Source organism: Pseudorasbora parva, chromosome 19, assembly GCF_024679245.1.
Source record: "Pseudorasbora parva isolate DD20220531a chromosome 19, ASM2467924v1, whole genome shotgun sequence".
NCBI lineage: Eukaryota > Metazoa > Chordata > Actinopteri > Cypriniformes > Gobionidae > Pseudorasbora > Pseudorasbora parva.
In genome coordinates this window covers 30,148,779-30,175,592 of record NC_090190.1, presented here as the reverse complement: position 1 = coordinate 30,175,592, position 26,814 = coordinate 30,148,779, and the positions used below count along the sequence as shown (strand labels likewise).

General features: G+C 38.5%; 1 protein-coding gene across 3 annotated transcripts in view; it reads left to right on the top strand.

Moving 5' to 3' along the window:
• The window catches only part of znf516 (zinc finger protein 516), a 56,810-nt gene extending 52,407 nt beyond the window's left edge, over positions 1 to 4,403 (top strand). For 2 of the 3 annotated variants that reach the window (XM_067424826.1, XM_067424825.1), the window contains exon 5: positions 539 to 4,403. In XM_067424826.1, coding sequence (XP_067280927.1) covers positions 539 to 711 — 173 coding nt within the window. In that variant the 3' untranslated portion in view covers positions 712 to 4,403. The remainder of the gene's footprint in view (positions 1 to 538) is intronic. The other variant, XM_067424827.1, reaches the window with a different exon arrangement.
• Positions 4,404 to 26,814: the final 22,411 nt, after the last annotated feature.

Here is a 26,814-nt window from a genome sequence, read left to right as displayed (position 1 = left end):
GGACAACGTTGTACATCAGTCTAATTAAACGCCGAAACTGGGACTCTGACAATTATTCCGGTGTTGAGCCCCAAACAGACATGGGCAGAAGGAGAAACTAGGTCTGTGTGTGGTTGTCAAGTTCGCCTCTCCTCGCAAAACTTGATATGCCCAGACTTTCGACATCTACCATCGGTGTGACGTCTTATTGCTCAGGGGAAGGCAGGCAGGCAGAGATTCCTGTGTCTGTGAGTTTGTGTGTTTGTACGAACAGCTGACAGAAACAGAAAACAAAAGGCTGACGTCCCCTCGGGGGGAACAGTCAACCGTCTCCATATGGCATGTCATCAGCCCATCAATCATGCCACGGCCCCTCCCCCCACCTTCCCAACCTGCCTCTGTTCTTTCCTCTTGAAAAGGGAAGGCAGCGCTCTCAAAGCCAGCCCTTCGACATCACCGCCACGTCACCTTTCTCTCCTCTCTGGTTCCAACCTCGGCTCCGCTCTCACCTTCGGGTCCAGGCTCTGACCTCATCTTGTTTTTTGTGTGTCCATTTCAGGTGAGCGACCTTTCCAGTGCCGATACTGTCCTTACAGCGCCTCGCAGAAAGGTAACCTGAAGACTCATGTCCAGACCGTGCACCGTCTAGCCTTCGACAACGCACAGTACCCAGACAGGAGACTCCGCCAAGCCCCTACCAATGAACCCACGGACCCCTCCGGATCTCACTGACACCCCCACCTCCTCACGACCAGCCCAAATGATGATCGAAAACTATAAAAAGTCCATCATTGACTGTTTGATGCACAAATGCGCATTCGAGGAAGACTTTGTGTAAAGTACGGCATTGGATTTGATCGCGTTTTTAGTTTAGTTTGATGGGAAGTGTTTCCTTTTGATTTTCACCCGACACAAAGCTCTAGATTAAAACGAAACTACGCAGAAAACAGACCGACGACATGTTTGCAACATGTTTACACCTCCTTTATCCAGAACTTGCAAAACACTTGAGGGCTAAAGCCTTGGCAACACAAGGTTAAAGCTGATGGAGTATGACAGTGAGCTGCGTTCTCAAACCCAAGGACTTCCGCTGATCCCCTAAACTTGAAATGCTGCCTCCGAGTTCCCCGAATGACTAGTTGTAAAATGAAATAGCCTTAGCCCGCAACGAGTGTAGTTTGTGCGTGCGTGTGCGATTGTGTTTTCCACATTCTATTTCTCAGGACTTGAGTTAGATGAAATTCCAAAGCCTGCATTCATTCATTCACATGCAGTGAAATTCAGTACTTAGATTTGAGTTTTGCTGATTATAGGCATATATAATATAGATGTGTGTGTTTTGTCACTGGTTGGACAAACACTTGGCACTATCATCAAAATATGTCCTAAACTCTTTAGTGTTGTGTTATACCTAGGGGTTTAAAGTATTTATGTAAGCACAGCTGTATTGTAACATGGGTTTTCCATTTGCGTTGAGTGTCATATTCATAAACTGTCTTTCTGAAGAGTTTATGGTAAAGACACATGCCATATTTTGCGTTAGTGTCATCTGATTGGTCCAACAAAGTCAGGAATATTATTTGTCCGCGCTTGATTTTTCATGTGTTTCTCCTTTTTTTTTTTTATCGAACATGTTTGCCTCAGTGGATTCTGAATAATTGTATCTCAAAAAAAGAAAGAAAACTGTTCATTCAATGGCACATCAGGTCTTAAAGCCATGCTAAAATACTGAAGTTTTTGATGAAGGATCTATTTTAATGTTAACATGAAGAGTTGTCTGTATAATCATTTAAATTATTGCATCATAGAGAGACTAGTAATTAGCGCAAGACTAGATTGAGGGATTTTAGTGCGTTTTATATTGCTACTTATAAAGCTTTAGAATGCCATATTTTTTAGAGTTCGAAAACTTAAAAGCAAAGATATTTTGTCCATGCATTTCTATGGATGTTGTATATGGTAATTAGGTATTTACGGATACAGTCCTGCACAGCTGTGTACTTTTAATTGCATTTAGATATGTACAACAGTCCAAAACGAACATTTATCTAGAACATTTATATTGCCTAAGTCCTTGTGTTGGAAACTAAGCCAAGAAAACTGATCCTACATTACAAATTTGTTTTAGAAGAATCTCTCGTGTGAATTTGTGTTGATGCTCAGCAGTCAAACTGTAACATGTTGCAGGTTCTAAGCAGTGGTGTTGACCCAGGAACTGAGAGTTACTGAGAACAGTTTTATCACCACTGCCCTTGAGCAATGCACTTAACCTTTGGTCATTCTATAGGGACTTCATGTTCCTGCAATTGATGCATAGGATGAAATGTGACTGCTTAATTGTAATTTACTAACAGTAAATCATGGAATCTTTTAAAATTTGTCCTAGGACACAAAAAAACATAAATAGCTTTTCCTGTTAGCTTTTTACTAAATTAAACCCCTTAAGTACTAGAGCAGAAGACCTAAGAAAACTAAATAGCATGTTATGAATTCATTTGCAATTGGATTGTTTTTCTTTATGTAACACTATTAATTTCGTGGTTTGAATAGAAGTAGTAGTTGAATGTATGGAATGTATTTTGTGTGGTTAAAAGTTTTCTTTTCTTTTTCCCTCCACATATATTTTGTTCAATGAACTTCACAAAACCTGCCAACTGTCATCATCACATCATCTCCATCTCATACATTGTCAACTGTTGAAGTTTTAAACCGCTTAAATTAAACTTTACCCTTACTTTTGGTCTAAATGGTGTTAAATATTAAATGGTGTTATTATTTATCAAGACCAATGGTTCCCAAATTTGTCCTGGAAAACCCCGGCACTGCACATTTTGTATTTCTCCCTCATCAAACACACCCAATTCAACTCATCAGCTTATTCGAAGATTGTCTTATTATGGGCGATACAAGGGTCCATGGCTCTACCCTTAGAGAAAGCATAACGACCAACTTGGATCATGTGTGCCTTGATAACCAAACACATTACAGCCTTGACGTCATTGCATTTCGTTCAGAGTTGTGCAAGTCAATCACTGTTTGTGGATACCATAGAAATCATACATGTCGGCAAATTGTCTGTGACTTCTCCTAGAAAACATCATTTGTATCTGTGTAAACTCTAAAATTATATCAATTCAAATGTTTAACAGCAAACATGTTGAAGAGTAGATCAAATAAAACATCCTCCTTCCCTGCGTACCGCAGCGTTACACTATCTTTTGTTAACCTGGGAGGCTTGCCTTAAACTGGCTTTGACTGTAAGACCCGAAATGGAGATTCAGATACGGATGGTCCTCCAGGACAAGTTTGGGACCCACTGATCTAGACCAGTGCTTCTCAATCAGGGGTGATAAGCGATCGGCACTTTGACATTTCATACATAGACGATTCTGACTTTTTTATGACTCATTTTTCATTTACTAAGGTCTTGACCTTTTGAAGTGTATGGCTGCTCTGCTGGCGTTAAAGACTAAGAGTAGTAAGAGCCAATCGTATTTGAGTTCAAGTTGTGAAATAACATTCACAAATCACTGTTTTAAGACTAGTCAATTGAAGGAGAGGGACAGTTTTGACCAATTGAAAAAGAGGAAGCATGTATGCAATGCGTTTAATTTGTCATGTGTCATTGTAATTTACAAGACAGATGGGCAGATATGTGCAAAAATGAATGATGACCATATTAAAATCATGTGATAATGTTATTGAAACTTATTAGTCTTTTTCTATAGTGTGATAAGCATGTTTCTCTTAAAATTATTTTGTTGCTTAAACTCTCTACATCTACAGATATTTTGAGAAACACCACCATTTTTTAGTAACGACTTTCATCTACCACCGTGAACGAGTCGACTCACCGTGTCTGAATGACTACATTCTTACTAGATGAAAGACAGTTTTTGAAAATAGTATTATGTCCAAATGCATAGTATTCATAAAATTGGGTTAAAGTACCCAGATGACCTTCTAGATCTGCTGAGATTCCGGAGTGCACATCTAATGGACACTTTACTATCCCATGAGGCCACGGGAGAAGAGGTGTGAATGGGAATAAAGTAACGTAACTGATGCCATAAGTCACATGAAGTTGACAACATGCCAGATGTAGTAATTCCAAATTAAAATCATACTATGTAGAACATACTTTTTTTTTAAGTATGTTTGTAGTAGTACTCACAAATTTGAGTCACTGAACTTTTTTAGCAACCAGATTCAAAATATTCAAGCCCTTGAAGAGTCCCTTTAGTGGGATGCTATAATTCGATATAAATTTTTGTTGTCGCACTTTAGATTAGGGTCCAATTATCACTATTAACAAACTCCTAATTACTGCTTAATAATCGTTAGTAAGGCAGTTGTTAAGTTTAGATATTGGGTAGGATTAAGAGATGTAGAATATGGTGATACAGAATAAGGCATTAATAAGTACTAATAAACAGCCAATACTATGCATGCTAATAAGCAACTTGTGAGAATTGGATCCCAAACTAAAGTGTCACTATTTTTGTTTATTGAGGGGTTGTGTAAAAAGCAAAATCCCAGTTGAAATCATGTGGTTGTTCTGAATATATTTCTGTGTCTGGGAAATACTAGACAGCATATTAAAAGTCTATCTATGCACACTGTTATTCAAGGTACTGCACTGCAGCGTGTGAATACTGTAATCTACATTAAGGATTAATCTTTACTATTTGTGTAAGTGTTAAATGTCTAAAACACACACATTAGCCAAATGATAATGTGCCCTAAATTGCATTTTACTCAAACAGACATATCTCTTTCTCTCCCTCTTTTTCTATCTGACCTCTCTCTGTCATGTGTGTTCACTTACATTAGTATTGAAGTCCTTTGCATTGAAATGGCTGCTAATTGCATTGATCTCCTCTTGTGCATGCATAGCTACTGCTGCTGCTTTGTGCTGTGACAAATGACTTGGGATTACATTGCTAAACAACTGCAGGAGTCTGTCTGATCTACTAGCCACACAATAAACCTCTGACCAGAAACAAACCTCTGTGGGGCGCTGTTCAGGCTTACAATTAAATCTATGCTGCGACCAAAACAGATAAAAGCAAGACACAACAAAGTTTGTTCTTGTGTGTGTGTGTGTGTGTGTGTATATATATATATATATATATATATATATATATATATATATATATATATATATATATATATATATATATATATATATATATATATGTTCTCCCAATTGAAAAGATGAGAGAGGCCTGTAATTTTCATAGGTACACTTCAACTATGAGAGACCGAATGAGGGGGGAAAATCCAGAAAATTCTGATTTGTAAAGAATTTATTTACAAATTATGGTGGAAATTAAGTATTTGGTCAATAACAAAAGTTAATCTCAATACTTTGTTATATACCCGTTGTTGGCAATGACAGGGGTCAAACGTTTTCTGTAAGTCGCCACAAGGTTTTTACACACTTGCTGGTAGTTTGGCCCATCCCTCCATGCAGATCTCCTCTAGAGCAGTGATGTTTAGGGGCTGTCGCTGGGCAACATAGATTTTCAACTCCCTCCAAAGATTTTCTATGGGGATGAGATCTGGAAACTGGCTAGGCCACTCCAGGACCTTGAAATGCTTCTTATGAAGCAACTCCTTTGTTGCCCGGGCAGTGTGTTTGAGATTATTGTCATGCTAAAAGACCCAGCCATGTTTCATCTACAATGCCCTTGCTGATGGAAGGAGGTTTTTACTCAAAATCTCATGATACATGGCCCCATTCTTTCCTTTACACGGATCACTCATCATGGTCCCTTTGCAAAAAAATACCCCCCAATGCATGATGTTTTCTCCCTCATGCTTCCCAGTAGGTATGGTGCAACAAAGCATTTTTTCTCCTCCAAACACGACAAGTTGAGTTTTTACCAAAAAGTTATATTTTGGTTCCATCTGACATTCTCCCAATCCTCTTCTCGATCATCCAAATGCTCTCTAGCAAACTTCAGATGGCCTGGACATGTATTGGCTTAAGGAGGGGGACAAATCTGGCACTGCAGGATTTGAGTCCCTGGCGCCGTAGTGTGTTACTGGTAGCCTTTGTTACTTTGGTCCCAGCTCTCTGCAGGTCCTTCACTAGGTCCCCCCCTGTGATTCTTGTGATAACTTTGACCCCACAGGTTGAGATCTTGCGTGGAGCCCCAGATCGAGGGAGATTACTAGTGGGCTTGTATGTCTTCCATTTTCTAATAATTGCTCCCACAGTTGATTTCTTCACACCAAGCTGCTTACTTATTGCATATTCAGTCTTCCCAGTCTGGTGCAGGTCTACTATTTTGTTTCTGGTGTCCTTTGACAGCTCTTTGGTCTTAGCCATAGTGAAATTTGGAGTCTGACCGTTTGATGTTGTGGACAGGTGTCGTTTATACTGATTACACGTTCAAACAGGTCCCATTAATACAGGTAACGAGTGGAGGACAGAGGAGCCTCACAAAGAAGTAGTTACAGGTCTGTGAGAGCCAGAAATCTTGCTTTTTTTTGTAGGTGACCATATTCTGCAAATAAATTCTTTAAAAATCAGACAATGTGATTTTTTGGAATTTTTTACTCATTCTGTCTCTCATAGTTGAAGTGTACCTATGATGAAAATTACAGGTCTCTCTCATCTTTTTAAGTGGGAGAACATGCAAAATTGGTGGCTGATTAAATACTTTTTTTGCCCCTGTGTGTGTGTGTGTGTGTGTGTGTGTGTGTGTGTGTGTGTGTGTGTGTGTGTGTGTGTGTGTGTGTGTGTGTGTGTGTGTGTGTGTGTGTGTGTGTGTGTGTGTGTATGTATGTATGTATGTATGTATGTATGTATGTATGTATGTATATATATACATACATACACACACACACACACACACACACACACACACACACAGTCATGTGAAAAAGGAAGGACATCCTTTAGAATTAATCTTAAAATGAATCTTAAAATTGGGTAAATACAATCTCAGATGAACAACAACAAATCACATATGACACTGTGTCATTATTTATTTCACTTAAATAAAGCCTAAATGGAAAAGCCATGGGTTAAAAACAAAGCACACCCTTTGATTCAGTTGCTTTTAGAGACATTTTTAGCATTGTAGCATTGAAGGAATTGTTTTCTGTATGACGGTATCAGTCTCTCGCATCGTTATGGAGGAATTTTGGCCTGCTCTTCTTTACAATGTTGCTTCAGTTTATTGAAGTTGGCAATTATGTTGTTTATGCACAGCTATTTTAAGGTCCCACCACAATATTTCTGTCAGGTTGAGGTCTGGACTTTGTCTGGGCTAGAGCAACACCTTGATTCCTTTTTCACACATTCGGTTGTAGATTTGCTGCTGTGCTTGCTTGGGATCATTGTCCAGTGGACCCAATTTCAGCCAAGCTTTAGCTGTTGGTTGACTTTTTGACTTCAAGGTGCCCAGGGGCCTGTACCATGATGGTAGTTTAACAAACTCAGGGTTACAGAATTAGTTTTGAGTTGACAAAAACAAACCAATATATTCAGGCTTTGTTCATACCGTGATGCTGATCATCAGCTTTCTCTGTCAACTCAGGCTTTGATCCTGAGTTTAGAGTTTAGCTGTGACGTCAGTAGTGAACAGCCAATCACATGCTGGGGATCAGTGAAACTAAGATTCACTTCTTGCAAGAGAAGCAGTGAGATTCATTTTTCTCTTCTGCAGATTATATAAGACTGAAAAATATTAAGGATTTAAACAAATTTACACAGCAAAAAGAAAAAAGCTGTCTATGAAAGAGGACAACTTATAGAACAAATATTATACGTCAATGCAAGTAAAAGTTATGAAGTTAGTTTAGTTGATATATAGATAATTGAACATTTAAGCTCAGTAAGCTTCTTTTTTTTAATAGCTTTATTTATTGATTCGAAAGCTTATTTGTATGACTTTATATAGTCTATATTAATTTGAACAAAGTGCCTATTAATGATTGATTAACTAAAATGATAAATGTGTAATTGATTTAGGGTATAATAATTACATAAATGATATCTAAATCATTCAATCAGTAATAAATCATTCTTGTAAAGTCATGTATTGACCTTTAATTTTGAGTAGAAACAGGGGGAGTGACTTTATTGCATCAGAAGCGTGTCACTTAACTCACAGTTGATTGGTCCAATTTCAGTTTGAGATCTCTTATTCAGAACATAACCTGCCCTGGAGCAGGTTAGCCGTGGAGCGTAAGTTACTATGGCGATGAACACAGATAAAAGACAAAACACTTTAATGGTACCCAAAACCCAGGATTGGCATAAACTAAGCTTAAGCCAGCTAAACCGGCTTCATGGTATAGGCCCCAGGTCCTGTGGCTGAAAAACAAGCCCAAAATCATCAACCCTCCATCAGCGTGATGGGCAGTTGGTATGAAGTGTTCATGCTGATATGCTGTGTTTAGTTTTCATCTAGCTTTGTGGTGTGCATTATGGCCAAATATCTCCACTTTGGTTTTGTCTGTCCAAAGGACATTGTTCCAGAAGTCTTATGGTTTGTTCAGGTGCAAATTTGCAACCTGTTCTCACTCTCAAGGCATCAATATCCGAAGCATGGTCAAGTGCCTTCCGCGTCACTAAAGGTGCTAAAGACGCTAAAGGTGCTGGGTGCTCCATTCATTTCAATGATAAACCTTTGGTGTCATAAACAGACGCATTTAATTATTTGCGTTTATAAAAGCAGACATGATTTTATGAATATTTAAAGGCTACTTTTATATTTTGGAACAACTAACCCAACTCCTAGCCTAAACCTACCCACATCTTAACAATATAAAATACATAACAGGCAAATAAATGTACAGTCACAAGTATTTATTGCAAAAACGGACCAAAACAGTTTAAAAATAGTAACTCATGTTGCATTCCAATCATGCCCGTAATGGTAAGGGCCGTGGCGTTTCCAGACAACCTGTGCTTGGCACTTCAGCCAATAAAAATACATGAAACTACATTTGGCCATCTAACCAATCTAAGACCATTGCGTTTTTCGGAGAGATGGACTTCATAGAAGCAGACAGGGGCGTCGGACTGGGGGGGATAAAGGGTACCGAGTAACCAGGGTCCAAGGCAGGGGGGGGGGGCCCTTACAAGTCAGTTTTCTATACATACACATACATGGTGCGGGGGCCCAGCAAGATGGTTTGTACCCAGGGCCCAAAATTTGGTGCTACGCCGCTGGAAGCAGGAAGCAAACAAGCCGTTCAAAGGACAGTGGAGACAGCTGTGTGGAATTAAAGGTAAAATATAAGGAAAATACAGCAAAAAAAACAACAAAAAAAAAACATGTAGCATGTTAACTGAGGCATGTAGAGAATAATCTGTGAATAATCTTCCTCACTGTAGAATAATGGTTAAAAACTTCAAATTGTTTGTAAATGGCCGAATAATCCTTCTCAGATTGATGGCAGCAACAATTGCTACTCTGTGACCATTACTGATGTCTTTCCTCCTTTGGTGTTGTGTGAACACACACCTGAATGCTCAAGACCAGCAAACTGTTATAGAGGTAATCACACTTGCTGATGGCTGATAATCAATTAAGTACTTAATTTATCCTCCATGGCTTTTCCATTTTGGCATAGCTTTATTAAATAAACCATCAATGTTGGTGTTTTTTTTTTATTTCATTTTCACTTTTTCATAAAATAGGAGAAAAATTGCAATGAGCAATAAGTTCTGCCCAAACTTCCTGTTTGAGCAAGAAAATTCAGATCTCATCGGTGATCTTTCTTTCCTACCAATAACTTACTCTGCAGCTGTATTAAATGAATTTCTTTGACTGGAGCAGTTAAAGTGCCTTCTCAGTCCCAGAATGAAGAGCAGTCATTGGTCAAATCTGATTCATGCATTAAAAACTCAGTGCCGTTAATCAGACTAGATTTAAAAGGCCACGCATCTTTGGTGAATTCAGATGGGATTGTGATCCACTTCACTGGGCACTTCTCTGAGGGTCAGAGCAGAACCATGGAGTTGTCGCAGGAAAGCGAAGGACGCTGTCACTGTCATCGGAGGTGAGTAGAAAAGAAGTGCATGTGCAGTTTTGTGTGTGTGTGGGCCCCGATCGCCACACGACAAAAAGGCCAGAGAAAATTACAACACTTCAAGTGTTTCCGACACCCCAACAGTGTCTGTGGCGGGAAATATGTAAATACGCTGCTAATCAAACGATCTGGAATTGCAAATGCCACAGCGAGGTCGTGACCCGGAGCCTTGCTAATGGAGGGTTTAGGGCACCGGCGGAGCAGGTTGGAGTGACGGGTACCGCGGGGTTGAGAGCGGAGAGCGGACCCCTGGCGGACGACCTCTGCCTGCAGGCCCCTCACTATGCTGACAGTAATGAATGGAGAGAGCTGTTTATGCATATCAACGATTATTTACAGCCAAACAGCTGAGAGAGAGCGAACGCTAGTCATCAGGGACACAGACAGTCTCTTCTGTTCGCCTCGCATCGCCATTGTCAAATGCAAGAGGCTGGCGGCCAAGGAAATTAAGTCTCTCGATGTGAAAGCTCTCGGTTATGGATCGATTAAGATTCTCTAAACGTTAAACGTGCTAGCTAAAATGACAAAAAAAGAATGACATTTTAACTAAAACATTGAAATGTCTGATTAACATTTTAATTTATACCCTTCAGTTCTAAAAATTCACTAAAAAGCAGACTGATCTCATGAAATGGCGTGTATGACACGCCAATTCGTATGCCATTTTGGCGTGCTATAAAGACGCATAATCGCTTTTTAGCGTGTTTATCAATGCCATTTCTTTCTACCCCCCTACACTGCCCCTACCCCTAAACCGACCCATCACACACACACACAGCCCCCTAAACCTACCCATCATACACACACAGCCCCTAAACCTACCCATCACAAGAAACATTCTGCATTTTTACATTTTCAAAAAAACATAATTTAGTATGTTTGTAAATTCATTTACCTTGTGGACACACATATTCAGACACATTTTGAACACGTAACTCAAACGCTTCCCTAAACCTACCCATTTGTGTATTATAAAAAACAGGATAACAGGCAGATACGACTGCAGGCGCAATTTATTCAATGTTCTGAGGCCAAACGATTGATTTGTGTGAAGAAAATTCCCAAAAGCGATCAGTAACGTCGAGTCCATCCGCCAAAGATTAATAATACATTTCAAATATTGCCGCCTAAAGAAACGTCAGGTCAGCTTTGACAGCATTGGCTGTCGTGTGTCTCGTGACCAATTGCATCATTCTCATCATTGTCGTCTGGTGTATCATTTGAATCAGAAATTTTAACGAGTGTGTGTGTGTTCTGTTCACGACGGGGCGCGATCATCATTTCAACGACTAAAACATTAATATCAACTCTGTTCTTCACATGGAGATATCGTCTGACTTCAGAAGACTTGGAATGCAACATGAGTTAATACTTTTATACTATTTTTGGTCCGTTTTTGCAATAAATACATGTGACTGTACATTTATTTGCCTGTTACGTGTTTTATATTGTTGAGAGTGGGTAATTCTGTGAGATCAGGTTGGCAGAATCACACGGCGTAGACATACACGCGGAGATGATGCTTCGGTTAGGGGTAGACATACACACGGAATCACACGGCGTAGACATACACGCGGATAGCTCAAAATGCGTATAGATAACACGCCACTTGCCTTTAGAAAGTGGCGTGTATGTTTACGCAAAGTCATGATGTAATGTTGCTAAAAAGAGATTTTGTTACCATGGAAATACTGCTTTTGGAACATATACCATGGTAGTACCATCATATTCTTTAGCTTCTCTTGAAATCACAAATACCACAATGGTTATTAGTGATGCACAAATATATCAGGACCAAATCGATTATTGCTAAATAATACATGAGATTTTTTTCAGTGTGAAATTGTACTGTGCATTCTGTATATTTTTCTTTAGAAAGCGTTAGTTCACCCAAAAATTTTAATTCTGTCATTAATGACTTATCCTAATGTCGTTCGACACCCATAAGACCTCTGTTCATCTTCGGAACACAAGACCCATAAAAGAGAATAGTTTTTGTGCGAGAAAAAAAAAAAAACTAAATAAAGACTTATATAGTGATGGGCCAATTTCAAAACAAAGTTTCAAACTGTTATGAATCAGTGTGTCGATTCATGATTCGGATCACCTAAGTCACGTGATCGACACGCTGATTCATAACGGTTTGAAGCTTTGTTTTGAAATCGGTCCATCACTATATAAGTTGTTATTTAGGTTTTTTTGTGCACAAAAACTATTCTCTTTGCTTTGTAAAATGATTATAGAACCACTGTAGTGAGATGGCTTTGTAACAATGTTTTTATGCCTTTAAAGGACAACTCCGGTGAGAATCTGTTATCTCTAAAAACAGATTAGCTTATAGCGCTTGTCTATGGGGCACAGGGTAGACACAGGGTGGTAAAATTAAATCGCTAGTTAATACCACTAACAAGGCTCAAAATAGCCTCACACTAACACGGCAGCATAATGAGGGTCCCAACATGCAAACCGAAGCATTGCGAACTTTGTAAGAGTACAAACAGTTTAATAAGAAGATACGTTATAAACATAGTGCCTTACGCGTTCACGGACAGGCACCGTCTCGAAAAACAGTCTCGATGAATCGATCTACGAGCGCTGTTCTAAGTGAGCTGGTCGATAGGAATTAAGTTTGTGAAATGTAATAACATGGACATTTTTATTTTTATTTATTTATTTTCTCTGTCGCGTTCAGTGTTTTCTTCCAGAAACAACGAACCATATGAGATTCCAAGTCACAGTTCATCACTTAGAACAGCGCTCGTGGCTCGATGAGTCGAGACTGTTTTCCAAGATGGCGCCTGTCCGTGAACGCGTACTGCACTATGTTTATAAAGTGTCTTCTTATTAAACTGTTTGTACTCTTACAAAGTTCTCAATGCTTCAGTTTGCATGTAGGGACCCTCATTATGCTACTGCGTTAGTGTGAGGCTATTTTTAGCCTTGTTAGTGGTATTAACTAGCGATTTAATTTCACTACTCTGTGCCCCATAGACTAGTGTTATAAGCTAATCTGTTTTTAAAGATAAAACTCTTTACATTCGATTTCCATGAAAACGCATCCCAGAGAACGATCTACTCTGTAACCATCTGTTAATTACCCCTAGGTTCATTTCTCACCGGAGTTGTCCTTTAAGGGTCTTGAGAGAGGAAATGACATTGGTGTCAAAGAAGGCCTTTCTGAGCCATCGGATTTCAAGAAAAATATGAAGAGAGGAAATAACATTGGTATCAATGAAGGCCTTTCTGAGCCATCGGATTTCAAGAAAAATATGAAAAGCTCTTTTCCAAAACGCAATAAACGCCAAAAAAAGAAAAAGAAAAGAGTTTGTCATGCCATTTGGCTGTGTACTGAACCTATTCTCTGCTCCATCAATCTTTGGTTCCAAATCGCTATATTTCCTTGTTTAAATGTACTGCAAGATGCGGTTTCTTTCGAAACTGCTATAAGCGCCGAGCCAGTTTTTAGCCTAAATGCGATATATCCTCTCGTCTCGTCTTGAGCCTCTGCCCCTTTGAAAGTTAAAGTGCCTTTTCGTCGCGCTGAGGTGCCCCCGCGAACACGATCCCGGCTGGAACAGAATCTTATCGCGATTCTTACCGGCAATCTACGACACCCCACCCCACCCCTCCACCCGCCCCGCGATTCTAAAGGGCAATCGTCTTGACCCCTGATGTCTTATGCTGCATGTGTTGCTTGTTGTTGTTTTTGTTTTTTAAAGACATAAACCAACTACATATAAATAAGGATGGATTTGTAGTGTTTTGAAAAAAGAAAAGAAAAAACCTTTGAATTAATAATCAACAATATTGTTTCATTTAACAATCATTGTTTAACATGTTCAGACTGAATCAACAGACCATTTTCACAGGATAAATCGAATATTAACAAAATGTATGGGTTAAGGTAAAGAGAAAAAAAAAGAAAAAGAAAAAAAAACATTTTCATGAAAACTATTAAAATGCATTTATAGCGTTTTGGAAAAGAGCTCCTCATATCTTCATTTGTGTTTCGAAGATGAACAAAGGTAGTCTGGTCTTACCAGACTCTCGTACATTTCATTTGTACATAGAGTCTGGCCACTCTCCATTGACAAGCGTTTACGTCCGCGAAGGTGGGTACTCTGTTAAAGTTTAACTATTAGATCTGCCCTGAGCCATGCTGGATCTGCCATAACCAATCACTATGTCACGCGCCCTTCGCCTGTTTCACACAAATCCTTCAAAAATAAATGTGCACTTGTGCAGGCCACATCACTGATAAAACTATAGGATAAAACCTAAAAGTTGTGCATTCAGATTGTGATTTATTCATGCCACGGTGGAGGGGAGAGTTTTGTGAACGGGAACACGCCGCTCACGTGGTCCGTAACATGATTGTATGCTGTAAACAAAATGTCATATGATTGGTATGATGATAAATGCTGCTATAAATAACGGACCAATTCAAATGTTTACATGCTTTTATTTTCATTTGTTTGAGCGGTGATGAAATATATTGCTCTCGTCAATACTTGGCAGCATTTTAAAGAAATACAAGTCTAGAAATGCATCCAAATAACAGCAAAGTCCAACTGTACGGTGCTCTGCAGTGGTCAAAAGGGATATAAAGAGTGGATTTTGAAGTGATATATTGTTGAAAACTCAGAGATGTGGATTTGGACAGCTATTACATCACCACACAACCATGGTGTCTGTCAAAAGCAGTTGGTAACTCGGCCGGGGATTTTTAGGCGGGTGGTGGGAGACGGGCGGCAATAAAATAACTGACTAGCCCCTGTAACTTAAATGATGGCAATACCTTCCGACCCCAAGAGAAATAATTACTGTCCGAATAGGGCTTCAGCCAACTGTTTCACCACTGACGGTGTTAGCTGGAAAATCAAACTTTTCCCGAATTCACCCTGTTTGGGAGGAGGGCCACAACATCATGGCCACCAACAAATCCCAGCAAAGATTGTTCTTGCTCCGGCTTTAACTTCTGATTTTCAGCAGCATTGTCACAACGGAATGAATGGTTTAGTTCGCATCTCTCTCCGCCGCCATTACTGAACTACAACTCAAACTGGCGCACAACATCAACGTCGTCATTCTCAGCCACTCCCTCTGTCCGCTGATTGGACTGGTACATTTTTTTGGGGAGAAAACCTAAAAATACACCGTAGTCCCAGATGTAGTACTGAAGGAAAATGAAAATTGAGCAGAAGTATGTAGGAGAGTAGAGACAGGCTAGAACAAATGTCTTATGGGTCTGGAACGGCATGAGGGTGAGGAAATAAAGGCAGAATTTTCATTTTTGGGCTAACTTACCCTTTAGTCTTTAAAAACACGAATCATTTACTAAAATTTTTTAATGTAATCTTTAAGTAAATCTCAAAATTAAAATCCAATTTTGTATAAAGTTGTATGGCCTAAATGTATTTGTAAAAAAAAAAAAATTCATATGTATTTCTTTTGGTCAAAATAGTACAGAATTGTAATATTAGCCATTTACGGTTATCAGCCATAACGTTAACATTATTATTGTATTAGCCAGAATTTTTATATAAATGCATCACTCCATTATCAGAAATTGTAACCCATTCTAAACGGCTATACTCTACTTCTAGAGCTGATCATATACTTTGTTTTCCCTAACACACTTTAGGCACATATACTGTACCTTAAGAGGAACAACCCCAATCTTACATATCAACCTGTCCAGGAATTTTTCCGACAGCCAGCAGCCTTTGTCTTTTAGCATCATTGTCAAAGCTTTATGGCTCTGTGTGATTCGTGACTCATATCAGCAGAGGAGAGAATTAAACCATATCTAAAGTATGCTAATCAGAAGCTATTCAGTAGGTCTGCACTCTCAAAAGTGCAAATGGTTCCCAGGACATCCAGTGACATTTAACATCGCCCTCACTAATTTGTGCTTAATAGGCAAAAAGTGATTAGCATTAACATTAAGGACATTTCATACATCCCCCTTCCCCATTAATTTTCTTTTTTTTACTGATACTTAACAGTTGATGTATGTAGCTGGATCCTACAGCTTAAACTAATGCTGCGCTTTTGGCAGAAATCCTTCAGAAGTATAGCAAGAGCACCAGTATAGTCTATTCTGTGACAAAAGGACAAAACAGCAAAGAGAAACAGAACATTTTAAAGAAGCCGTTTAAAGTAAATCCTGTAATACAGGGCCCGGGATATCAGTCAGGCACTCTTAACAAACCGTCCAGTGTTCGACTAAAGCGACTAGCGTGGGATTAGTCAAAAGGGGCTAATTCTACAGCTCTTCTAGTGTGCCCACCAGATTCATGTGTCATTTGTTCATCTAGACCAGCACAAGTTAAGATGAATGGACTAGCGCGGTTATAAACATTCTCATGTACCATTTATAACTCGCTTGTCCTCTTCTGTCAACGGCGGTCTCTAAGCTGGTGGCGCAAAGATCTCTAACAATGCCCTAGAACTGATGTTCTCAAAGTCAGAGCAGTGTAAGGACAATGGTTCAATCACTTCGCCTTCAACACAAACAACTCTTCAACCTTCTGTACACTCATGGGAAATGGGCAGAGCCAATGATGACGGACAGTCCAATCTTCCAACCAGACACTTCTAAGAAGGACATGACTCTGGCCCACTACCTTTGGCCCAGCCAGAGCTGAAGGTGATAAATGTATATTGGCAAAGTGTCTGTGCCAATGCTATTAGCCTGAAGGTTTAAACTCTTGTGTAATTTTCTTTAGGGACTTCTTTATAGGCACAGCCCGCAGTATTGGCAACTGTGATAGGAAGACTCGACTCTCAAGGACCAAGTGGAGTGGAATTTCTGATTAGGCCTCTTCCCATGCATTGAGCTGGTAATGAGCTCGAAGGAGGAGGAAAGCTCTCTAAACAAACAGTGATGGTAACAATAGCATAAGTAGAAGTGCTGATGTATTTAACTGGATGTTTAGTAGACAAATGATGAATGGCATCTGGCAACAAAACCCAATATGTTCACGTGACCGTCTTAAAAGCAAGTTGTCCACCACTAGGGGTACCCAAGTGGATGGAACTGCAAAACACTGTTTTCAAACTTGTTTCCAGAACACTCCCACCCCGTCAGTCATTGGTCAACAAACAGACAGTCCTGCCCCCAAACACACACCAATGAGCCAGTGTTGCCATGTCAGTGTGGTTAGACTTCTTGAATGACCAGCAATGTAAAAAAAAAAAAAAAAACAGTTTCGCATTTTATACTTCAACATTACTATTTTTATTTGTTTGGAAACTACTATTTATATATAATTGTATATTATAATTTAGTACTATGTACCCTATATACTACCTCAAAAGAATATTTATCCAAAGACGTGTAAAATGTAATTCATTTTAGGGTTCTCGTATGCTTTTTCTCTCAACAAGGCAAAGTGTCTTAGACTTATTCCCACCTCCCTTCTCTTTTACAAGGAACAGAAGCAGACTTTGTCAGTCCTTAGATAAATGGTCGCAAAAAAAGAAGAAGAAAAAAAAACCTGAGTAATTTGAGTCTTTTGTAATACACTTGACAATCATGCTGGAATCTTTTACCCCAGAAATGCTAATTACTCACAGCGGGAAACAGTTATGGAGAAGGGCGCAGGAGTTTAATGTATTCCAGTGTTGCCGTAAAGTCGACAAAGCGGAGCATTTGCGTGCTTCTCCTCTGCCCAAATACCTTAAGCCAAATGCTGAAGGATTATCGTTAATGGGAGAACCTTTAATGAGCCAAGAGTGACTTTATGAAGGTGAACTGAACCTACGGCTATAACGACCATCATTGCACTTGAGTTTTAACACGGTTGTCGTCAGCGGATTAAACGCTCCCTAAATGACGTACATTAAATTGCAAAGCTGAAGTTTATGAAACAAACATGACGGTCTAACTTCTTAAAACATGCTCCCCCAATTCCTGGTAGGTTCTAAGTAAAGGGATATGAAATGTAGCTTATGAATAGAAAAACTGTCAAAGAAGACTTAGCCTACCGCAAAACTTTTCAATTTAACGGTAGCCTACTCACAAAGTGCTCATAAATGGTGACAATATCACAGTTTTTGAGGAACGGTATGAAATTGATCTATAATAATAATTAACCAAACCTGTTTTTAAATATTGCACTAAATCTTGTTATTGTAATGAGTGACATTTCATCAAATGAGTCAGTAGGGTCTTATTACAGTTACTAAGGCAGCCAGCAGATGGCGCGCTACGGTAAGCAGAGCACCCTGGAGCGGCTTATTACTGAGGGCTGGAGGTAGTTTCAGAGAGAAAACTGCCTCCAGAAATTTCTTTTCAGAGAGGTCAGCAATCGCTGTGCAGTTTTCCGTTGTGTTTTAATCCCTTTACAGTCTCCATTTATTGCACTGCATGAAATTACCTGATTATTCAGACGTTTAGTACTGAATAGAAATGGCCGGAGAGCGATGACAGTAGTTTCTTGTCACCTCTAAAGGTGCTACATTTTTTCATTTCTTGCTTGTAGAATGTCATTTTACCCATCCATCGTTATCTCATCCCTCTTATTTGTCTGAAATCTTGTCGTCTCGTGCTCGCTACTCCATTCCGGCCCCCCTTCCCCTCTATGCTCCGCTGCTGCGGCCGACGGAGGAATCCAGCGCGAGCACCGCCGTGTCAGATCGGCTGAGCGTCAGTGTGTCAGGACCCAGCTCACTGGCAGTGTCAGTCAGACATGGGTTTAACAGACACGGATCATAGACGGCCCTGCCAGCTAGAGAAGACTGCGAGTTCCAGCGCTCAGGGCTCGGGGAGTAGATACCGTTACAGGGGCATATGTTCTTTGGCAGCCCAGTCAACTCAGACACTCGCCCTCTCTCTTGTTGACTCAGCCAGCTGGTGGTGGAAGAGATGGGCAGCCGGCTGATTAGAATGACAGGCATCTTGCTCTGTGAAAGGCAGACTGAGAGGCCAGGGCCTCACACACGCACACAAACACACATGCACGGACTCATGTAAAACTAGAGCGAGCAAAAGGGGGAGACAGAGAGGATGAGAGAAAGAAAGGGACAGAGGGGCAGAGGCCTAACACATAGCAGAAGCTACACAAATACAGAGCTTAACAGCGGGTCAGCGGAGCGGACAAAGAACAAGGAGAGAGTCCTCAAATGCCCCTTTTCATCAAGATTTGACATGACGGCTCTTGAAGAGACTGAAATTCCTGTATTTGGTACGTCGCAAACTCTCCAGACGCAAAGTTTAGTTCACAACAAAACCTATACTTCCAACAATGTATTGTCAGCAAATATGGCACAATCAATTTATATCACTAAGTAAGTAAGCCATTTGTGTCAACTAAAAGCAGGCCCGTTCTGCCATCGCTCTGATAATAGGCGCTGTAATTGATCCCGCATCAGGTTATTGATGTCTGGATCAATTAGCCTTAAACTGGGTATGTTCGAGGTATTCATTTTAGGAAACAATCTGCCTTTATAATACTGCACATTAATCATTAGTAAATGCCACTTAACACAAGGTTAATTACACTCTTAACGACTCCCATAACCATTTTGAAGCTGAGAGCTCTTGTATGTGTAATTTGCTCGTCATAATCTCAAGCATAGTACATTTTAAGTGGCTGATTGATGGACAGGAAATAGAATCTGCCCATCGTTTTAAAAGATAATAGAACACCTTATACAAGGAGGTCAGACCGCGGGAACAGACGGCAGGTAAAGGAGGGGAGTTCACGCTCATGCTAATATGGAAGTTTTCAGGTTTCAATTTCAAAAATGTCACAGTTAAAATTTAAGCCAGGGAACTTTTTTGTCAGTCAAAGCCAAACTCGCAGTCATGGAAAACCTGAATACATCAGGTACATTTTATGGTGACAATGTCTATGCTCTGTTCAAAATATTTCATTTGTATTTCATGAATAGAAGCATTTGTGAATTTCAAACAGTGAGTGAATCATTCTTCGGAGCTGGTTCTTTTCAATGAATTGACTAAATCTGTTAACGGATGATTCATTATAAAAAAAAAAATCAGCCTGAATTTTTCCTATAAACACAAATGACTGTAATGGTGACAATTCATATTGAATATATTATTATTTCTTTTTTTCTTTTCTTCTAATTATACTCTAAAATATTTCACTGGCTAGATCTTTGCTGTTGAATGTAAAACTTGCAGAAAGGTTCAGATCATTATTATTATTTTTTTAGAAATCAGTCTGAATGATTCAATGTGAATCAAAAATGATTTTTAAAAATCCTTAGTCAATAATCACATTTAAGTAAAGAAATTGCTTGAAAATTCCTGTAGGACAAAACCATTAATATTGAGTGGCCAAACGTTAAAAATACAAAGAAAAGAAAAAAAACAATACAAGTAGTTACATTTATGAATAATAATTTAAATAATAATGATTATTTCTTTAAGATCATTAACTGTTGGCTGTTCATGGTTGCCAAGCAACATAAGCAACTTGGCACATTATTATAGAATCCACAGGAGTTACAGGTGTGGCTCGTCCAATCAGAAACAGCATTGTTCGTAACGTGTAATTTAATTTACTTCAGTTTTAGTAAAGTCACAGCTTGTGCACGTCCCACTCGTAATCCTAAAATGTATTCGCCCTGCTCATTGTCCGAGGCATTGTTTGAGCTCGGTCAAACTTCTGCAGGCTTCAGATGAAAACTATCGATTTAAAGTCAGCTTACTGTGGATTTCATTTGTTTGGAAGAGCGAGAGCTGTTAATGCATGGTAATATCACCATAAACAGGAAACGCTACCTATCCCTGCACGCTGTAACCTCGTTTCACTAGTGTTCCGGTGACTTTAATGGCAGCGGAGAGTTAATCGGAGAAATATGTCCATGAATCAAAAGCAGATTGATCGGCTCCTTCATTCGAGCAACAGATTACAAGGGCACGTCGAGCCGGTATACATTTCAGTTCCAGATTAACTACCTTTTTAAAAGGTGGAACCGTGGTCCATCTCTCCAGGGTAAACCCGAAGAATGGCAAAAGGACAAATGAATTCTAGTAACCTTGATATTCTGCCGGATTCACGAAAAATACACTTGCATTCCTAGCATTTATCCCCCCGCGCACCCACCCACCCCCTTGCTCGCTTTCACACACACATTCGCGAGCACGATTCTGGCCCGCGTTCGCACCTTGCACGTTTTCATTATGCGAGGCTAAGTGGGCGGCACGCTAGTCCTCCCCCTCATGCTCGCTGCCATCTTTATATGATATTTTGGGTAATAATCACTGCTATCAGGCCATCCTCTCTCTCTTTGTTTCATTTCCTGTTCATCGGCAGGCATGCCGCCTCTCTCCGCTCATCCCTCTTCTCAGCTTTGTGTAGCGCAGGGCCTTTACAATAGAGAGGCGAGGCAGAGGAGGCGTGCGGTTGGCACAGCGTGTCATTAACTCTTTACTGTTGCTGGAGAGCCAGACAGCAATCTGACTTACTGCACACGATTACACCAGGCCCCTCTCCGCAGCCTAACAGTATTTATTAACATGTCCCTCCCTGTCACCTATCAACAGGTACTTAAAGGCCTTTCACCTCATGGAGCACTTAGCTGTGAGAGGAACACCTGTGTTAATGTGTCACTCCAAAGCTATTTCTGTGAGTTAAAAGGCAGCTATTGTGCCGAATGATAGCGCACGACCCATCTGTAACAATGGAGAAAAGCAGGTGTACGAGCCGTTGCTATGATAGACTAACAAAACTAGTTAAAGTAAGAAATAATAGATCATTGTTTCATTTGCTGGATTTAAACGGTGTTGTGAAATGCAAGGTGAACAAGTGAAACTTGGGGCTCTGAAGTGCCACTCTTAAGGGGGCTAAATGCAACAGTGCTGTAAATATTATTATTGTACTATATGTGACGGACGTAGGCCAGTAAGGGGATACATAATGTACAGTCACAATCGCATCATAAAACCACCATGGAGTTGTTGTTGTTGTTGCAAAAACGACTAATATTACAAATAAATCAAATGGACATTTGGTAACATTTCACATTAACATAAGAATAAAAAATTTAACTATAATTTAACTACATTAGTGAACTCGTAATGAACTGCACTCTACAGCATTTATTAATCTTTGTGAATATTAATTTCAACATTTGTGACCCAGGACCCCAAAACCATTGTCTTATTTTTTTGTGATTTATGCATCAAATAAATTTCAGAATAAATAAGCTTTCTATTGATGTATGGTTTGTTAAGATATGACGATATTTGGCTGAGATACAACTATTTGAAAATCTGGAATCTGAGGATGCAAATAATATCTAAAAATTGAGAAAGTAAAGCATTTAAAGTTGTCCAAATGAAGTCCTTAGCAATGCATATTACTACTAATAATACACTTTTGATACATTTACAGTAGGAAAATATCTTCATGGAACATGATCTTAATATCCTAATGATTTTGGCATAAAAGAAAAATCTATAATTTTGACCCATACAATGTATTGTTGGTTATTGCCACAGATATACTCTTGTGACTTATGACTGGTTTTGTGGTCCAGGGTCACATTTGCTAATACATTATTAAGATCAAAAAATGTATTTGCTAACATTATTTAATGCATTGTGAAGTAAAATGAAAAAAAAGATGAACAAATACAGTAACAAATTTATTATTCATGGATAGTTAATGTTAGTTAGTTAATAAATTAACTGATGTTAACAAATGAAACCTTTTTGTAAAGCATACCAATGATTTTGATAACACTTAACAATAAGGTCTCGTTATGCATTAACTAACATTAATTAACATTAATACATTATAAATGTAAAATTAACATGCAATATTTGATCTTTAAAGTGTATTAGTACATTTTGAAATTAACAGTAGATTAATAAATGCTGTAAAAGTATAGTTCATTTTTTTAGTTCATATTACCTAATGTATTTAACTCATGCTGACAAATTAATAAATACTTAGTTAATAAAACTTAATAATTGTAATAAAATTATTATTTAATTGTTTTTATTGAATCATTTGAAATTACAGAAATCGGTTGCATGGCACAAATTAAAATAACTATCATTATAAAAAAACATGTGACTATAGATCGACCAATAAGAATCAAGAATTCTAGAGGTGAAAGTCAGTCGTTGTGCAATGCTCAATACCAGCAGCACAATTTTTTTTTAAAGATACTTTGCATTCAAACTCTAGAAAGGTCATGGAGAGTATCTTTCACTATTTAATAATAAATGTGTTTATTCATTTATTCTGAATAAATAAGAAGAGCATTATACTGCTGGGTCATTATCTGATGATTTTTTAATTACCAGTGCTGGAAAATGTCAATAGGTCTAAAACAAGAAGAAATATTTTAAATGTACTAAGGGAATGTTTGAGAATCGTTTTGAAATATTTCAGCTGGTCCCACATAGTTTGCCATTTTCACCTTCTTGAGCTTGTCAAGATTGCCAGCGTTAAAACAAATTACTAAAACAAACCATGTGGAAGAGAGAAATCTGACAGACAGGAATTGATTTCCTCTCTGTATCAGAGGAACACTTTAGATTTAGACATTTTACAGGTATGTTTAACCACACTCAAGATGTGCTTTTGAAGAGACGCATTCAATCAAATATAAAATAAAAATAAAATAATAAATGGATTTACTGTGGGGTCCAAGAGTCTGAGACCACTAGTGAAAATGTTTTAAAACTTAAAAATAAGAAGAAAAAAAATTCTTCCATTTTTGTTTTATTTTATAGATTAAAATTTCTGTTGTTTAAAAATATTAACAATTTTCACCTTTCCAGGTTTTTTTATTTTTTATTCCTTGGAGTAGATGAAAGTCAAGTCGACTTCATTATTTAACAAATAAGCCTGAACCTCGAGCTGAGACGGTTGCCTTGTGCATAGCGCCGCCCACAAGGTTAATAAAAGTAGAAACTTAATAGATTTGACTGATGTGTAACACTTGTCTGAATGACCCAAATCCACTGAGTATTTTGAGTCTCTTACACTAAGAAAAAAAAGCGAATTGGTCGCGCCTGCGCAAACGTCGACCTCTAGGGGTTAATTCACAAGCAATCTCTCTCACTAATTCACAAAAATGCAATCTGTTATTCACATAAATGTTACTGCTCCTACATAACAGCTTATTTTTTTATCAATTATTTTGTCTTTGGGTCATTATATTTCTCACAGATTTCTCCTCGAGCGATTGCTTGTGAATTGAGGTCGACGTTTGCTCAGGCGCGACCAATTCGCTTTTTTTTTTCTTAGTGCAAGAGACTCAAAATACTCAGTCGATTTTGGTCATTCAGGCAAGTGTTACACATCAATCAAATCTATTAAGTTTCTAATTTTATCTGTGTACACTCGATAAAAACGATATGTTGTGCTTTTTGCCAAATAAAGAAAACGAACGCCCCTCGCTCAATGAAGTCCATTCTGAGACTTGTCAGAAAATGAACTGTAACTTAGTAAATACTTGTCACAGAAACATGAGATGTGTCCTAATTTTTTGAAATGTCAGGTTTTAAATAATGTAAAGCAAATCAAAAACAAATATTCTCTGTTTACGTAATCTGTTTGATTAGAGATATATGCGGCCACACAGTGTGTTCTTTTCCAAGGCAAATTCTGACGCTGTCTATGAGAGTACATCACCGCCCGCATCAACTTTAGTGAGATTCATGTAGGCTTCTTTCCATCGCTTTGAGACACGATGAGGAATAATCCTGGAATAATTTACCTCAGAAGAAAAGCTGTTTAATTCTGGTATTGTCTCTCTACTAATAGTGTGGGTTTAAGTTTATAAAAATATATGCTAGTACTTTTCGGTTTCTAAGCTATTTTTACTGATAAAATTAGAGAACAGTGTTGGCTATACATTTATGCACTACTGAATAGATACCTGTGCAAGCTATGTGTGTGCGTTACAATGCAGCATTAGTTTAACTTCCGTGCACAATAGAGTGGTGCCGGTATGATGTCCTTTTGTAGGCCAACTGGCAGTTAGAATAACACACTGGTACCCTCGAGAAAAACCCAATAGGATTTTCGATTATCGCAAAAAAACAAGCTCTGTGTTCAACAAAAGTTTATGATACTTATAAGTTTTGTCCATCAAGACACAACTTTTATGAATTTTGAAGCCTAAATGTAGTCGCCAGAACGCTTAAAGTAGGCTATAAACGGACTACACCATGGGCGCTCGACTTGAACGTAACCATCACTAAGCTTCCAACTCTTTCAGTTTTTATCTCAAACAGGGCTGGACTGGGGCTAAAATTCGGCTCTGGCATACCCAGCACATCCGGCCCATGAGTTCCGCGTGAATGTTTTTGCTGGGGTTGGGGCCTTAAATTGGAGTATATAAATAAAACTAGGACAAGGACAAATAATGATAGATATAATTTAATTTTCTGCAAATGCAGATAAACTTACTAAATGTATCTTGTAAATTTACTTCTTTTAAATGCTGTCATCATTTACTCACTCTCGTGTCATTCCAAACCTGTATGACTTCGGTGAAACACAAAATAAGATGTTTTGAAGAATGTTGGCAACCAAGCCATTTTGGTTAGGCTACCATTTGAATATTGTATGAACAAAAAAAACAGACTCAAGTTATTTTATTTTATGCTAAACAGAAATACATAAATTTAGGTTCGGAATGACATCAGGGTTAGTAAATGATCTCATTTTTGGGTTGAACAATCATATTTTTCAAGAGCTAACACATAATTTAAGTAAGACACTGATATCTATCTTTCATGGGGCTATTCAATTTCATTAAATCTATTTTTAAAAAAAGTTAATAAAACTTTTAAAGAGGAAAAAAGTTTTGTCCTAAATTCATGGGATCCAGACTTTAAAGCTGTTTTGTAAGATCATGGTAGTCACAGGGTAAAAAACATAAACTGTAAAAACTTTGCTCCTCATTATATGGCTATATGGTTTCGAAAATATATAAAACATATATAATAAACTATTATATTTGTAAGTAAAAAAAATGTAAACACCTGTAGAAAATACGAAAACAGGCTCTATAAAAGTGATTTATATTATGCAATATTAATTTAAGTAATATAGCAACATTTTTAATAAATGTTTCTTCCAAAACACCATATTTCTTCGCTGTTAGCTACAATGTAAATTGTGGTTGTGCTAAAGTGAAACGTTTGTGTGTATTGCCGTTTTCCACTTTACCTCGTCATGAATACATGCTCGTGGCTGTTTTCAGCTGATTCAACACAGAACCTGTAATGTTTCCATATCATACGATTGTACAAAACAAAATTCGAAGTCAAAGAGCAGCATTTAAACGCAGCGTACGTTCATCTGCGGCTGCGCTGTGCGGATATTCGCCTTTTGCAGTTCCATGTGCTCAAATACTGATAAATAAATAAATAGAAAAAAGCGCATAATATGGAGGGGAGGTCTGTCTCGCTTCGGCTTGTCAATTCAGAAAACAAACCAATGGGCCGCTGTCGCTGCATGTTGTCAGTGGTACAATTTAAAAAAAAATGTTAAAAACACTACCGGCCCCAAAGTGCGTTGGCCCACCGGCATGAGGCTATAAAAGCGGACTGAGTTTACCTTGCTGGCATGATGGCTTTTAATCTCTGCGACAGCCTCTGTAGTCCCATTTAGACACGTGTTAGCAACTTTTTCAAGACACGTAACTGTATTTTATGAATAAAATGTCTTGAGATTGTGTTGACCACAAGCCTTATTTCAAAGCCCCATTCAAAAAACCCGTTGAATTCGGGACAAGAGAACCGGAAATGCTAAAATGTTAACTCATTCTGCGTTT